General features: G+C 39.6%; 1 protein-coding gene and 1 pseudogene across 1 annotated transcript in view; one reads left to right on the top strand and one right to left on the bottom strand.

Annotated features, from left to right (window-relative positions):
* NUP88 (nucleoporin 88kDa) overlaps positions 1 to 14,247 on the bottom strand; it is a gene marked incomplete at its 3' end in the record, with an annotated part of 49,873 nt that overhangs the window by 15,219 nt on the left and 20,407 nt on the right. The window contains exons 4-8 of the mRNA XM_006899806.1: positions 8,911 to 8,997; positions 4,457 to 4,633; positions 3,022 to 3,208; positions 2,435 to 2,582; positions 1,163 to 1,261 (exon numbers count right to left, since the gene is read on the bottom strand). Coding sequence (XP_006899868.1) covers positions 1,163 to 1,261; positions 2,435 to 2,582; positions 3,022 to 3,208; positions 4,457 to 4,633; positions 8,911 to 8,997 — 698 coding nt within the window. The remainder of the gene's footprint in view (positions 1 to 1,162; positions 1,262 to 2,434; positions 2,583 to 3,021; positions 3,209 to 4,456; positions 4,634 to 8,910; positions 8,998 to 14,247) is intronic.
* LOC102856702 lies at positions 4,836 to 6,070 on the top strand (annotated as a pseudogene).

Here is a 14,247-nt window from a genome sequence, read left to right as displayed (position 1 = left end):
GATGACAGAAATACCCAGTTACATCTCTCTTTTAGACGGTTCTCTCCCTCCTCTGCTTCAGTGCAGTATACATTATTGAACCCATCTTACTCAGGTGACAAGAGTATTAACTTGTCTTTAAAATAAGAAGTTGTCTGGTCCTGGCTTATCTTGTAAGGTCATCTTAAATTATTAATTCAGTATCTCTATTTCTTACAGGTCTACTCAGATTCCCCATTCTTTCTTGAGTACATTTTGGTGGTTTGTGTTTTTCTAGGAATTCTTGTATTTCATGTAGGTTATTTATCTGATATAGCTGTTCATATCGCTTATTTTCTTTTTTCTTCTATAAGGCTGGTAGTAATAGTCCTTTTATTCATGATTTTAATTTGAGTCTTCACTCTTCTCATTCTTGAACAGTATTAGCTAAAGATTTCTCAACTGTGGTGAGCTAATCAAAGAACCAAATCTTGGTTACTTAGATTTTTCGCTGTTATTTTTTTTCCTAGCTTCAGTTTGCTCGGCTCCACAGTCAACACTCTTGGCACCAGCAGTCAGGAAATCAAAAAGCGTATCGCGATGGGAAAGTCTACTGTTAGGGACCTCTCTAAAGTACTCAGGAGCAACAGTGTCTCTCTGGAGACTAAGGTGCGCCTGATACAGGCCATGGTCTTTGCAATCGCTTGTTATGCATCAGAGAGTTGGACAATGACTAGGGAGGACAGAAGGAGAGTGGATGCTTTTGAGCTGTGGTGCTGGAGAAGGGTACTGAATGTACCCTGGACTGCCAGGAAAACAAACAGATTTATCTTAGAGAGGATTAAACCAAGCTACTCCCTGGAGGCAAGGATTCTGGGGCTTCGTCTGACATACTTTGGACATGTTGCCAGGAGGGACGGGTCCTTGGAGAGGGACATCATGCTTGGGAGGGCTGAGGGACAACGCAGGAGGGGAAGACCCTCTATGAGATGGATTGATTCGGTGACTGGGGTAATCGGGATGGGTGTGTCAGAGGCGGTGAGGTTGGCGCAGGATAGAGCAGGGTTTAGGGCTGTTGTGCATAGGGTTGCTATGAGTCGCAAACGACTCGACGGCACATAACAACAACAACAACAACAACAGATTACTTTTTAATAATGTCAGTGAAAACGACTTGAAAATATAGAAAATCAGTATAACTCACCTGATGCAAGAAATTTTTGAAGTTTATGAATCCAAGTTAAGCCAATACTATGCACTCCAGCTTCATGAGTGCAGTGATATCTAGAGGGACATTTGGAATCTGTAAATTCAATTCAAATTTCATGAAAAAGACTCATTAGAAAACAGAAAGAAAAAAATTTTACTCTAGATTCCAAACACATTTGATGATGAAGCGATAGATCTACATAATATTTACACTAAGGGATTAGTTTCAAAAAAATTGAAAACTTAAAATTTTTAAGATGTATTTTAAATATTTAGAAAACTAGATAGGTTATTTTCGAAATTTCAACATAATAATAAAGTTCATGAAAACATTAACGTAAGGTTAGGATATAGGCAATCAGTCCCTGGATTACAAATATGTGATCTACAGGCCTCTCTGCTTGCCCTTTATGCAGGGCTTCAAACCAGTTTGAACCGGTTCTGTCATGACCAACCAAGCAAAGTTAAGAATATTTATAATTTGAGAGATCTGTCATGGTAACTGGAACAGGAAAAATTACAGGTCAAAGTCCTGGGACAAGAAACTGCACTGAGGGGTAATGAACTCTTCAAGAGGGTGACACCTGAGGCTGCCTCATTGGCAGGACGATGGAGGAATACACGTTCCCGCGGCCCAGCCAAGCACGACCTCTGACAGGGCGCTGATGTCTGAGATGGATGTTGCCACCCCTGAGGTGGCACTGCTCTGACTCAGAAGCCACTTTACGTTTATGTGATTTTGTCCTCAGTGACACAATGAACCAACTCAAGATAAGTTCTCCATCACAGTCACCATCACTAAAAGGCTAGAAGCCTTTTTTTGCTCCAAACTGAAGGCAAGTAAGAATGTCTGTACCTGCTTTGACTAACATGAAAACTTTCTTATGGAATGGACTGTCTGCATTATAAGCTGATTTTGTAAGTACTTTCTAAAGCTTATTTAAAGCTTGGATACATTTAAGTACTTGAATCATGAAGTATACTTTTGAAAGGAGCCAGGGGGAAAACTATTATGATAAATCTGAGTGGATTCAGATTAAAACTCGTTATCTTACAACTCCAGAAATTTTCTCAGAGTACCTTCAGCCTGAAGGCCAAATGGGGCGGGGGGGGAGGGAATCCAGCCAACTGTAAATCAATGTTTTAAAGGGATTAGAACCACAGAGCAAACAAAGTGTATGTAAAAGATAATGCACACACACAAATACGGTAGCCTTTGTACAAATACAGGAAGAAAAAAAAATCTTAAATTTAACAAGTATCTTACCTCTGTGAAGTTTGATTGGACAAGAAAAGTCAGAATCAAAGGGCTCCTCGTCTCCAGACGCCAATTTCAGGGCCAGCTCCAGTTCCACACACTCAAACACATACAGTGAAGGGACTAGGTCAGCCTTGGAATCCCAAGACTTTTCTGACTATTGAAATAAAATAAAACGAAGAAGCATTAGAATTCTAACAGTGCTTTGTTACTCTTAAAACAGAATTTTAAAGTTCTCTCATTTTTAGGAATAATAAGTTTAGAATGAATACAATTAGTGAAAATCCAAAGCAGTAGTTCAAAGATTCTTTGTACCTGGGTACCTTTAAAGACTGCAGTAATCTTTAGAAATAAGTAATAAGGCTGGTGGACCAAGGAAGCTGGATAACCTTCCAGCTTCTTCCTAGTAAGATTTTTAAGTGTGTTTCAGTAAGTTTTAGATGTTTAATTTCCCAAATATCTTAAGTGCTAAAATTCCTCATACATTAAGCATGTAATAATATACTATGATTCTTCATACAGTAAGTGCACCCATCGGGCCAAGAAATCTGCTAGTGATCAGAAATACAAAATACCCCCGTGTATGCCACACTTACGGTCTGGTCATCCTCTTCTTCCCCTTCCAGCACCACTGAGTGATAGAGCATCCCTGATTCAGTAGCGATCACTAAGATGTTGGGGACACAGGGTAAACAGAGGATGGCGCAGGCGTCGTAACCGTAGTTGTCCTCAGCTGCAGGATGCATGGGCAGTGGCCCTAACAGCTTCCCTATATTCCCAGTGCTAAAGAAAAAGTGAAGAAAACATACTTAACACCTCTGGGAGATACTGACAGAAGGCAACCATGTTCAACCTTAATACCTTTCTTTGATTTTTGTCTTCTTCCAATACTACGTATCCCTTATTAAAACGGCATATCCTAAATGCTCTCCTTTTTCTCTTCCTTCCTCACACTCCACGACTTCAGTGGTTGTCACATAAGATGCTTCTACTCTCCTAGAGGACATTTAACAGCACCTGAAGATATTTATTGGCTGCCACAGCTGAGGGGGAGAGTTGGTTAGCTCATTATTTCTGCTAATAGATCGCTCACTTATTCAAACAAGAACTCACCTTCCTCTTTAGTGTCTACTGTGTTCCCATCTCCTTTAGCATCACTTTCATCCTTGTTCATACTCTATAGTAAAGTCTCCTTACCCCAATCCCTTCCCTAACTAGCTACCTTCTCCTCCTCCTCAGCTTTACTTGCTGGTTTTACTTATTTCAGAATAGACTGCAAACTCCTTAACTAGGCATTTAACTCCAAAGAGCCACAGTGGCACAATGGCTGAGGCACCTGACTGCTAATTAAAAGGATGGCTATTCAAATCTGCCGAAGAAGGAGGTGGTGGCTCATGTCCATGAAGGGCCACATGGGCCATTCCATCTACACTCCAAGATCACTCAACAGCAACAGGCTTGGTCTGTTTGGGTTTACACACTCTGTATGGAAAGGCATTTCTTTGTTCATCTCTTAATAGCTTCTCCATGATTCCTCTGTTCTAGCCCCGACTGTCTATAATCACTGAGCCTTTGAAAACGATTCTTTTACTTGCTTATTTTCATGCTATTCTTGTGACTGAAACGGCTGGGTTTTTCTAATGTTTCCTTTAATACTGCGCTAGACCCTAAGCCCTATATGAACTTCTCTAATCTCTTCCCCCTGCTTTCTTCATGTCTATGGACTATGACTAATTACCTTTTCACATTTATTTATGTTTCTTCTCTTCCCCCATAGGTGAGACATAACATGCCAAATTATCATGTCTTATCACCCCTATGGCACTTTGTACATAGAATGTTATTATGTAGGGATTCTAGAGCTTACAAAAATAACATGAAGAAATAAAAGGTCAAATTATCTGTACCAGTTGTTTCTACAAATAAGCAAGCAAAACGCAAAAGCTGTATGAATCTTAAGTCAGACTATCACACTCTATACTAGAGCTCCAGAAGGGTTTTCCTTTTGGGTGAGTTACTACTTCATTTTACCTGTGTTGCAGACCAACGTATGTGAGGAAAGTCTCTCCATTCTCATATAAGATGTACAGTGGATATGCAACTACTTCATCTTTGCCTTGCTGACCAAATACATTTTTCGAAACTGTTGCCAATGGCCCAAAGTCAAATGCAACTGCTGTCTCTCCTAGAGATGCAGTATATGCTCTTCTGGAAAGATTTAAAAAAACATACTTGTGAGAAAAAAGGAAACATCGAATAATAGCAGATAGGGATGAAGTTTTTATTTAATGTAGTGAAAAGACAATACCAAAAAAAATTTACCATGAAGAATGTTAGACAACATTGAAAAATGCTCAATAAATTAAGGTTTTTAAAAGCAGGGTATGAGTTTGAATGAAAGCGCTACAAGATGGCGGCGGCTGGGGCCGAGTCTCGAGGAGCTTGGTGTGTGCCTTACCTAGTTTCACTTGATACTCTTCAGGAATTATGTAGAAAAGAAAAGCTCACATGTAAATCAATTGGAATCACCAAAAGGAATCTAAACAATTATGAGGTGGAATACTTGTGTGACTACAAGGTAGTAAAGGACATGGAATATTATCTTGTAAAATGGAAAGGATGGCCAGATTCTACAAATACTTGGGAACCTTTACAAAATCTCAAGTGTCCATTACTTCTTCAGCAGTTCTCTAATGACAAGCATAATTTTTTATCTCAGGTAAAGAAAAGCAAAGCAATAACTCTTAAAAACAATAATAAAGCTTTGAAGCCTGCCCTTGCTGAATACATTGTAAAGAAGGCCAAACAAAGGCTAGTTCTGCAGAGATGGCAAGATGAACTCAACAGAAGAAAGAATCATAAAGGAATGATATTTGTTGAAAATAATGTTGACTTAGAGGGCCCACCTTTGGACTTCTACTACATTAATGAATATAAACCAGCTCCTGGAATCAGTTTAGTAAATGAAGTCACCTTTGGTTGTTCATGTTCAGATTGCTTCGTTGAGAAATGTTGTCCTGCTGAAGCTGGAGTTCTTTTGGCTTATAATAAAAGCCAACAAATTAAAATCCCACCTGGTACTCCCATCTATGAATGCAACTCAAGATGTCAATGTGGACCTGATTGTCCCAATAGGGTTGTACAAAAGGGCACACAGTATTCCCTTTGCATCTTTCGAACTAGCAATGGCTGTGGCTGGGGTGTAAAAACACTCGTGAAGATTAAAAGAATGAGTTTTGTCATGGAATATGTTGGAGAGGTAATCACAAGTGAAGAAGCTGAAAGACGAGGCCAGTTGTATGATAACAAAGGAATCACATATCTCTTTGATCTTGACTATGAATCCGATGAATTCACAGTGGATGCAGCTCAATATGGAAATATTTCTCATTTTGTGAATCACAGTTGTGACCCAAATCTTCAAGTGTTCAATGTTTTCATTGAGATAACCTTGATACTCATCGTCCTCGAATTGCACTGTTTTCCACAAGAACCATAAATGCTGGAGAAGAGCTAACTTTTGATTATTAGATGAAAGGTCTGGGAGATTTATCTTCAGATTCTTTTGACCAAAGCCCAGCCAAAAAGAGGATCAGAACTGTGTGCAAGTGTGGAGCTGTGACATGCCGAGGTTACCTCAACTGAACTGTCAGGAGATAGAACTGATTAGAATTTCAGCTTTGGTTTTCCTAACATTAAATGTTTTTTGGTTTGTTTGTTTTTTTTTTAAATACTTGGGAATATTTTTTCATACTGTCAAGATTATGCCTATGTTAATTTATAACTCATAATTCATATTTTAAAATCTTCGCCTAAAAAAGAAAAAAAAAAGGGAAAAAAAAAATCTTCACCAAATGCACTGCTGAGGTCTCTGAAGAGAACAGCACAGGCTCATGTAATTTGAAATGCACAAATTCAATGGTTGGATTGTAAGAACTGAAGGAAAACAATGTATGTACAGATATCATATACATACTTAAGAAGTCTATAAAGTGAAATACCTCTGTAAGTTTTTAAAAAGTATTAAACCGATGATATAACAGTTGGAGATCCAGCATTCAGTTTCCATGCATGTTGGAAAAGTGGCCAACTTGATTGGGACAAATACATAAATCCTACTTTTGTTATACTGTCATTCCTACTTGCCTATTGAATACTTGCTGTACTTGGTATTTTAGACAACTAAGTATTACCAAATTTGTATTTTATTATCTACTTTTATGAAAATATTGACATATGAATGCTATTAAAATTAAATGAAAAGAAAAAAAAGCAGGGTATAAAATTAAATAATGCTACTTCAACTTTATATAGATTAAATACAGATATTCCAAATAATAAAAATATACAAGTACATATCTGTACAAATAAAAAAAGAAACCAGAAGAAAATCTCAATCGTTACTCCCCCCGCCTTGTTGTGTACTGTCGAACTGGCTCTGACTGGCACAAGAGGAGACTGCCCTTCCTTTTCCAATGGAGCTTGTGGTGGATTTGAACCATTATTTACTTCTGAACGGTGAAATTCATTCACTGTACAGTTACCAAGCATCCACTCTGTGCCAGGTGATGTTCTAAGAGCCAGGATACATCAATGGGTTAACCAAAGGCCCTACTGCCTAGTGAGAGAGAAGTAAAAGTAGAGAATGAGTAACCAAGGAGGCAGTGACATATAGACAACTTTAGAATGGACATTCAAGGAAAGATTCTGAGAATAGATCGGAAAGAAATAACAAAACCAGTGTGTAGTTATCTGGGGTAGAAGGAAGCAGGCAGAAAGAAGAAAAATGCAATAGCCCAAGATAAGAAAGTACTTGGTGTGTCTGTGGGCAAGAGGCCAAGGAGGACAGTGGGTGGGAATGAAGTCAAAGAGGGGGTCAAGTGCCCAATGATACAGGCCTTTGTGAGCCACAGCAAGACTGCAGTGTGGAGAAGAGCAGGGGAGCAGAATGATCTGATTTATTCTTAGGCATCATGCTGGCTGCTGTATTAAGAATGAGCTCTAAGAGATTATGAAAGATTTTTACTTTCTTAATATTTTTCCCATTTTTCTTTTTATTTTTTTATTTTATTATTTTTGTGTGCATGTACCGTCAAATCAGATCTGACTGGTACAGGAGATTGTCCCTCCTTCCCCGGCAGAGCATCTGGTGGATTCAAACCGTGAGCCTCTGGGATTGTAGTTGCAGCTCCTTGCCACAGAGCTCCCCTTCCCATTTTTCTAACATATACATTACCTTCATAATAAAGAAAAGGTAAGCTATAAAATTAGGAAGTTTCCATTTAAATTTTAATTGGTTACCCAAAATGATTGCAATTCAAGAGAAAATTAATGACTATGGGTAAGATAAAAAGTTTCCAAAGAGAATCTCAATTCCATAGGGTGGAAACAGTCTACTGTATTCTAAGGTTATTTGTTTGTTTCTTTGTTATTTGGAAACGGATACAGTAGCAGGAGGACGAATCCCAGAGACTACGATGAAAAAAGTGCCATCAAAGAAAGTCATCAGAACTTGACTGGGTGGGTTAGTGTTAAGGAGATCCGCTGCCAACCCAAAGGCATGTGGTTCAAATCTACCAAGTGCTATGCAGGAGAAAATGGGCAATTTCCTCCCATACAGTCTACTGCTTCTGAAAACCTGGAATCGGTTCTGACTCAACGATAAGTAACAATGTTAGTGCACAGTAACTAATAAGTACTCATTCTGTGACAAACCTGATTTTATCTTAACCTTTTATCTTACAGAAAATTAGCCCCCACCTTACTGCATTTTGTACAATAATCCTATTTAATGTGGTTGTTACATATTTTTGGGTTTTCAGAGGCAATAAACTGGACGAGACGATACTACCATCTTTTTATCAAGGAGCAGTTGGTGGGTTTGAAGACTTTTGTCTTTGGGTTGGCAGCACAAGGTCTTACCATTAAGCCACCAGAGCTCCCTCAACCGAAGTAATAAGCACTATTATTATCCTCACTACAGCCATAGATACAAGGCTTCATGCAAATGAATGACCAATCCAGATGTCATGGCCAGCAGGCAACAAAGATGAGATGAGAAACCAGGTGTGATGACACCAGAGTAAATGTTCTTAGCCACCGCATTTGCTCTATTCTCTCTCATCCAGACAATGAGTTTGTCAAAAGGCACTGGTCAGCTATGAAAACAATTTGCAAGAGACTTTTACAGGACTCATCAATAAGACAGACGTAGGTATGTCCCCATTTGATACTACATAAGATATTCATATAATTTACCATTTTTTTTTGGAATTTTGCCACTGTGTAATTAATTTTCAGTCATACACATTCGAGAACTTTCTTGTTGCCTATTCACTTTGCTTAATTTTGCTTTTCTCATATTGCCAAAAATATGCTAATAATCACCTCAGGAAAACTTATGGATCTGTTAAAATGTCACATATAATCCCAAAGAAATAGTTAAAAACCAAACATCTACTTTATGGTACATACTAATGACTTACCCTTTATTGAGTATTAGACTTTCTTCTTCTGCTTCTGAAAGTACAATCACCTTGGCAGGTGTCTGAGGCTCACGCAGAGAATAAATTCTAGCAATCAGAAGAGAAGAAAAGCAGTATTTAAAATTCTCTTTCATGGTCCCCAAAGCTCTTACACTTTAGTATTAAAAAAAAAAAAATTTCCTTTCCTTCCCCAAAAAGGCCTTCTCCTCTCCAACAAGTGAGTTACTGCTCAAGAATTTTCCTATCAGTCTGTTCAATCATTTCCATGCCCAAGATCTCGCCATTTCTGACAAAGCAGCCTACTTCATTTGTTCTTTAACGTCAGAGAAAGGCTTCCTCATGATCTGAGGAAATAAATCTCTATCTTTACCAAAATCAGCCTACTCCATACTAATGCACTTTCATTTCCACCCTGAGCTTTTAGCATATTCAGGGTCATGCTCATCTAGTCATTTCGCTACCACCCCCAAGCTTGTCAGCCTCTCTTCAATTCTATCTACTTCAGGCTATTAGACACCAAATCTGATCAGAGAAGAAGCTATGATTCACTCTTCATACACCAACTTACTGGTAGAGTGACACTTCAACAAATGAAGCATTTATTTTTACTCAACCACACTGTTTTTAAATTTAGTTGTTCTATGATCAATAAACACTGCATTGGGTATTTAATGAACATTTTAAATGATAATTTGATTAAATAACACACATTCACTGTGGTCTTACATTATATTTCATGGGCTCTGCTCTCAAAAAACAAGAACTAGACAATGACAACATGGTTAGGGAACAAAAAGGAGATGCATAAGAGAGAACTGAATAGAAATTTCTTATTGCACTGTTGTCAACAGGATCCAAAAGAAAGGAAAAGAGATTAACTACCTAATTACTTTTTAAAAGCTTGAGAACCAAATATAAATTTGGAGAATTATACACAATAATCAGACGAGATTTATTCCAAGAATGACTCAAAAGCATCATTCAAGATAATGCACCATATTAACTGAATGAATGAAAAATAAAACGACCAATGCAAACCATAACACATGATGGTTTCTATCAACCTAGGAAAGCAGTTGACAAAATTCATTATCCTTTCATGATAAAAAGACTCCAAAACTTGAGAAAGAAAGAAAATTCCTCACGATGATAAGGTGCATTTATGGAAAATTCACGTTGTTGCTAACTGTTGTCAAACACAATTCATAGCGACCTTTTGAACAACAATCTTAAGTCCGACCCTGTGCCATTCTCATCATCTCTGATACACTCGAGCCACTATGTCAATCCATCTGAGGGTTTTCCTCTTTCACTGACCCTCATCCTTTCCAAGCATGACGTTCGTTTCCAAGGAATAGACCCTTCCTAGTAACATGCCAAAAGACTTGAGTTGAACCTTCACCAGCTTTGACTCTAAGGAGTACTCTGGTTGCATATAATCTAAGACATATCTGTCTGTTCTTTTGGCAGTCTATAGGATATTCAGTGCTCTTCAACATAACAGCTCAAAGGCATCAGTTCTTCTGTCATCCACATTAATACCCAGTTCTCATATGCGAAGCAAGCAATTTAGAAGACCATGGTCTGAATCAGGCACACCTCAATCTTCAAACTGACATCACTGTTTCTTAGTAATCTGAAGAGGTCTCTGACAGCAGACTTTCCCAATGCAATCTGTCTCATTACTGCTGGCTCCAGAGTGTTGATTATAGATCCAAGTTCAGATTAAACTGTTGACGATTTCAATCTTTTCTCCATCTATCATGATGTTGTCTATTGGTCCAGTGGTAAGGATTTTTGTTTTCTTGATGTTGAGATATGATCCCTATTTCAGGCTGCAGTCTTTTGATTTTCTGCTGCAAGTACTTCAAGCCTCACTTTCAGCAAAGATAGTTTTATGATCTGCATAAATCAGGTTGCTGATGAGTCTTCTTCCAACTCTAATACCACATTCTTCTTCACAGAGTCCAGCTCTTCAAATGATTTGATTAGCAAAGAAAACAGAACTGCAACACAGACTGAAAAGGTGTGGACAAAGGATACAGCCTGACACTCCCCTTCCTTAATTTTAAACCATGCGATGTTGTTTGCTCTGTGTAGTCTAGGTGTAGGTTTCATATGAGAATAATTAAATGTTCTGGGATTTCCATTCTTCTCAGAATATGTCATGATCCACACAGGCAAATGCCTTTGCATAGTCAATAATGCACAAACAGACATTCATTGCTTTCAGCCAGGATCCATATGACATCTGCACTGATATCTGTGGTGCCATATTGTTGTTGTTGTTATGTGCCGTCAAGGTGCTTGTGACTCATAGCAACCCTATGTACAACAGCCCTAAACTCTGCTCTGTCCTTGCCAATTGCTCTTGTCTCCAACACACCCATCCTGATTATCCTAGTCACTGAATCAATCACCTCAGAGAGGGCCTTCCTCTCCTGCACTGTCTCTCCACCCTCCCAAGCATGAAGTCCCTCTCCAAGGACTGGTCCCTCCTTACAACACGTCCAAAGTATGTCAGGCAAAGCCTCAGAATCCTTGCCTCCAAAGAGCAGCCCCTCTTCTAAATCCAGCCTGAACTTCTGGCAGTTCTCTGTCAGTGTACTGTTTCGGCCATTTCTGGAGGATATTCAGCAATATTTTAAAAATCCATAGTAACATCATATTCAATGGTGAAAAACATCACAAACATTGCATTAGAATTTTTAGCCAAAAAGAAGATGTAAAACTATTCTATTTACGGATAACTTGATGTGTATCAATAATGTACGGGATCCAAGATGGCAGCGGAGGTAGAGACAGCATGGTGGGCTGCGGGAGCAGCGAACCACTTAAAGCAGGGCCATTAAGGCCTTCCACAGACTTCGGCTTATTGATAATTGAACACTTAAACAGTTGATGACTGGCCCTCAGTGAAGATCAAGGCTCAACAACAGGAATTCAAGGATTCCCAAGGAGAAATGGGTGAGTCTCGTGCCTCCCAAACCCCACCCCCTGCAGAACCTGCACTGCACAGCACAGCGGCTGCAGCTCCATGAGGCTTCCACAGCCAGACAAATGGATTCCCTCACCCAGGATGGATGCTGGGCACTGGTCCTCCTCAGGACTGGTACAGTGAAGCAACCAAACTGCCACAAGGTGGACTTGGTCTGGAGAGAATTCTTGGAGCCAAGATGGCAGCTGTGGGGGAAGTGGGCGCCCACTGGTCGCCCGCACAAGAGGGGCTGTGCACCCGCCGAGCGCCTTTGCGGTGGGGTGGGGGGCACGCCCCTTCCCCCCTTTACATCTACGCCCCTGTTCAGCATGAAGAAGCCAGAGAGTCGGCATCCAATTCCCAAATCAATAAGACAGTTGGTTTAATTACTATTGGAAAATGCTTGTCATTCCTCTGTAGCATCTGGTCCCCACTGGACCCTCATCATTTCCTTCACCTGCTCCCCCCACCGACCAAACTGTGCAGCTCTGCAACTGCATCCTGGCCCATCCTCACCCTTCTGCCCCCAACCCTCACCTCCTTGTACCCCCAATATGTTTTTCCCAATTAAAAAAAATATTTAAAAAAAAAAGCAATTCCATTTATAAAAAATAAAGTATCTAGGAATCAATTTAACCGAGGAAGTCTTCAATACATGGAAATACAAAACATTAGACAAAGAAGTAAGATCTAATTAAATGGACTAAAAAGCAACATGATAAATGAGAATAAAACGGGTATCAAGGATTTCATTTTCATTTTGATCCACAATCAACAGTAACGGAAGAAGCAGCCAAGCTATATGAAACAAGGTATTGCACTTGCAAAGCTGGTCCACAAAGGGCCCCTTAAAAAATGCTATAGAGCAAAGATGTCACTTTGAGGTCAAAGGTATGCTTCATCCAAGCTTCACATTGTTGTAAAAGCTACACAGTGCCTACAAAAAAACTGAAGAATGGATTTATCTGAGTCATGACGGTATTAGTAAGGAATACTGACTACAGTGTGGACTACCAAAGATCAAGTATATCTGTCCTCGAAGAAGTATTGTCAGAACATTACTTAGAAGCAAGAAGAGCAAGACATCCTCTCACATACTTCCTCCATGGAGGAGGTCAAACTCAGTAAACAAGATATTAAGTGAAAAAGAGAAAGACCCTCAACAAGATGTTATCATACAGTGGCTGAAGCAAAGGAATCAAACCATTATTTGTGAAGATGCTCCAGGACTGGCCAATGTCTTGTTCTGTTATGGACTGGGACTATCATGAATCAGAAAAGACTCAACAGGACCTAACCACAATTAAACTGAATGTTATACTGGGTTCACTGATTGTTGTTGTTTTTATATGCTGTCAAGTCGCATGTGATGCATAACGATCCTATGTACAACATCCCTAAACCCTGCTCTATCTTGCACCAATGTTATTGTCTCTGACATACCTACCCCCATTACCTCAGTCACTGAATCAATCCATCTCATCAAGGCTCTTCCTCTCCTGTGCTGTCCCTCCACCCTCCCAAGTGTGACGTCCCTCTCCAAGGAATGGTCCTACCTTGCAACGTGTCCAAAGTATGTCAGATGAAGCTTCCGATTCCTTGCCTCCAAGGAGCAGCCTGGTCTCACTCTCTCTAGGGTGAACCTGTTTGTTCTCCTAGTATTCTATATGGTATAGTCAATATTATTCTTCAGCACCAAAGCTCAAAGGCATCAATTCTCCTTCTATCATCCCTAGTCAGTGTCCAGCTTTCTCATGCATAGCAAGTAATTGCAAAGACTATGGCCTGTATCAAGCGCACCTTAGTCTCCAGACTGACATCACTGCTTTTCAGTACTTTGGAGAGGTCTCTGACAGCAGACTTTCCCAATGCAATTTATCTCTTGATTTCCTGGCTGCTGGTACCAAGAGTGTTGACTAAGCAAACTAGAGCTGTTAACAATCTCAATCTCTTCACCATCCATCATGATACTGCCAACTGGCTCAGTGGTGAGAATAACTGTTTTCTTTCTTTTTTTTTAACTAATTTTAATGAAAGTTTACAGAGACTTAGGGTTTCCAGTCATTCATTATTGCACTTTTCTCCCTACAGACCCCCAAGAATCGTAGTTTTCTTGATGCTGAACTTCAACTCATATTGAAGGCTATAGTCCTTGACCTTCAGCACCAAGCGCTTCAGGTCCTCCTCAGTTTCAGCAAGCAGGATTGTGTCATCTGCATAACTCAGGCTGTTGATAAGTCTTCCTCCAATCCTGATGCCATATTTCTCCTCAGAGTTCTGCATAAAGATTAAGACAGGACACATCCCTGGAGAATACCCTTTCCAATTCTGAACCATGCAGTGTTCCCTTGCTCTGTTCT

This window comes from Elephantulus edwardii, unplaced genomic scaffold (genome assembly GCF_000299155.1).
Source record: "Elephantulus edwardii isolate Elephantulus edwardi_28Jun2011 unplaced genomic scaffold, EleEdw1.0 scaffold00267, whole genome shotgun sequence".
In the NCBI taxonomy this organism is placed as follows: domain Eukaryota; kingdom Metazoa; phylum Chordata; class Mammalia; order Macroscelidea; family Macroscelididae; genus Elephantulus; species Elephantulus edwardii.
This window is presented reverse-complemented; position numbering and strand designations above follow the sequence as displayed.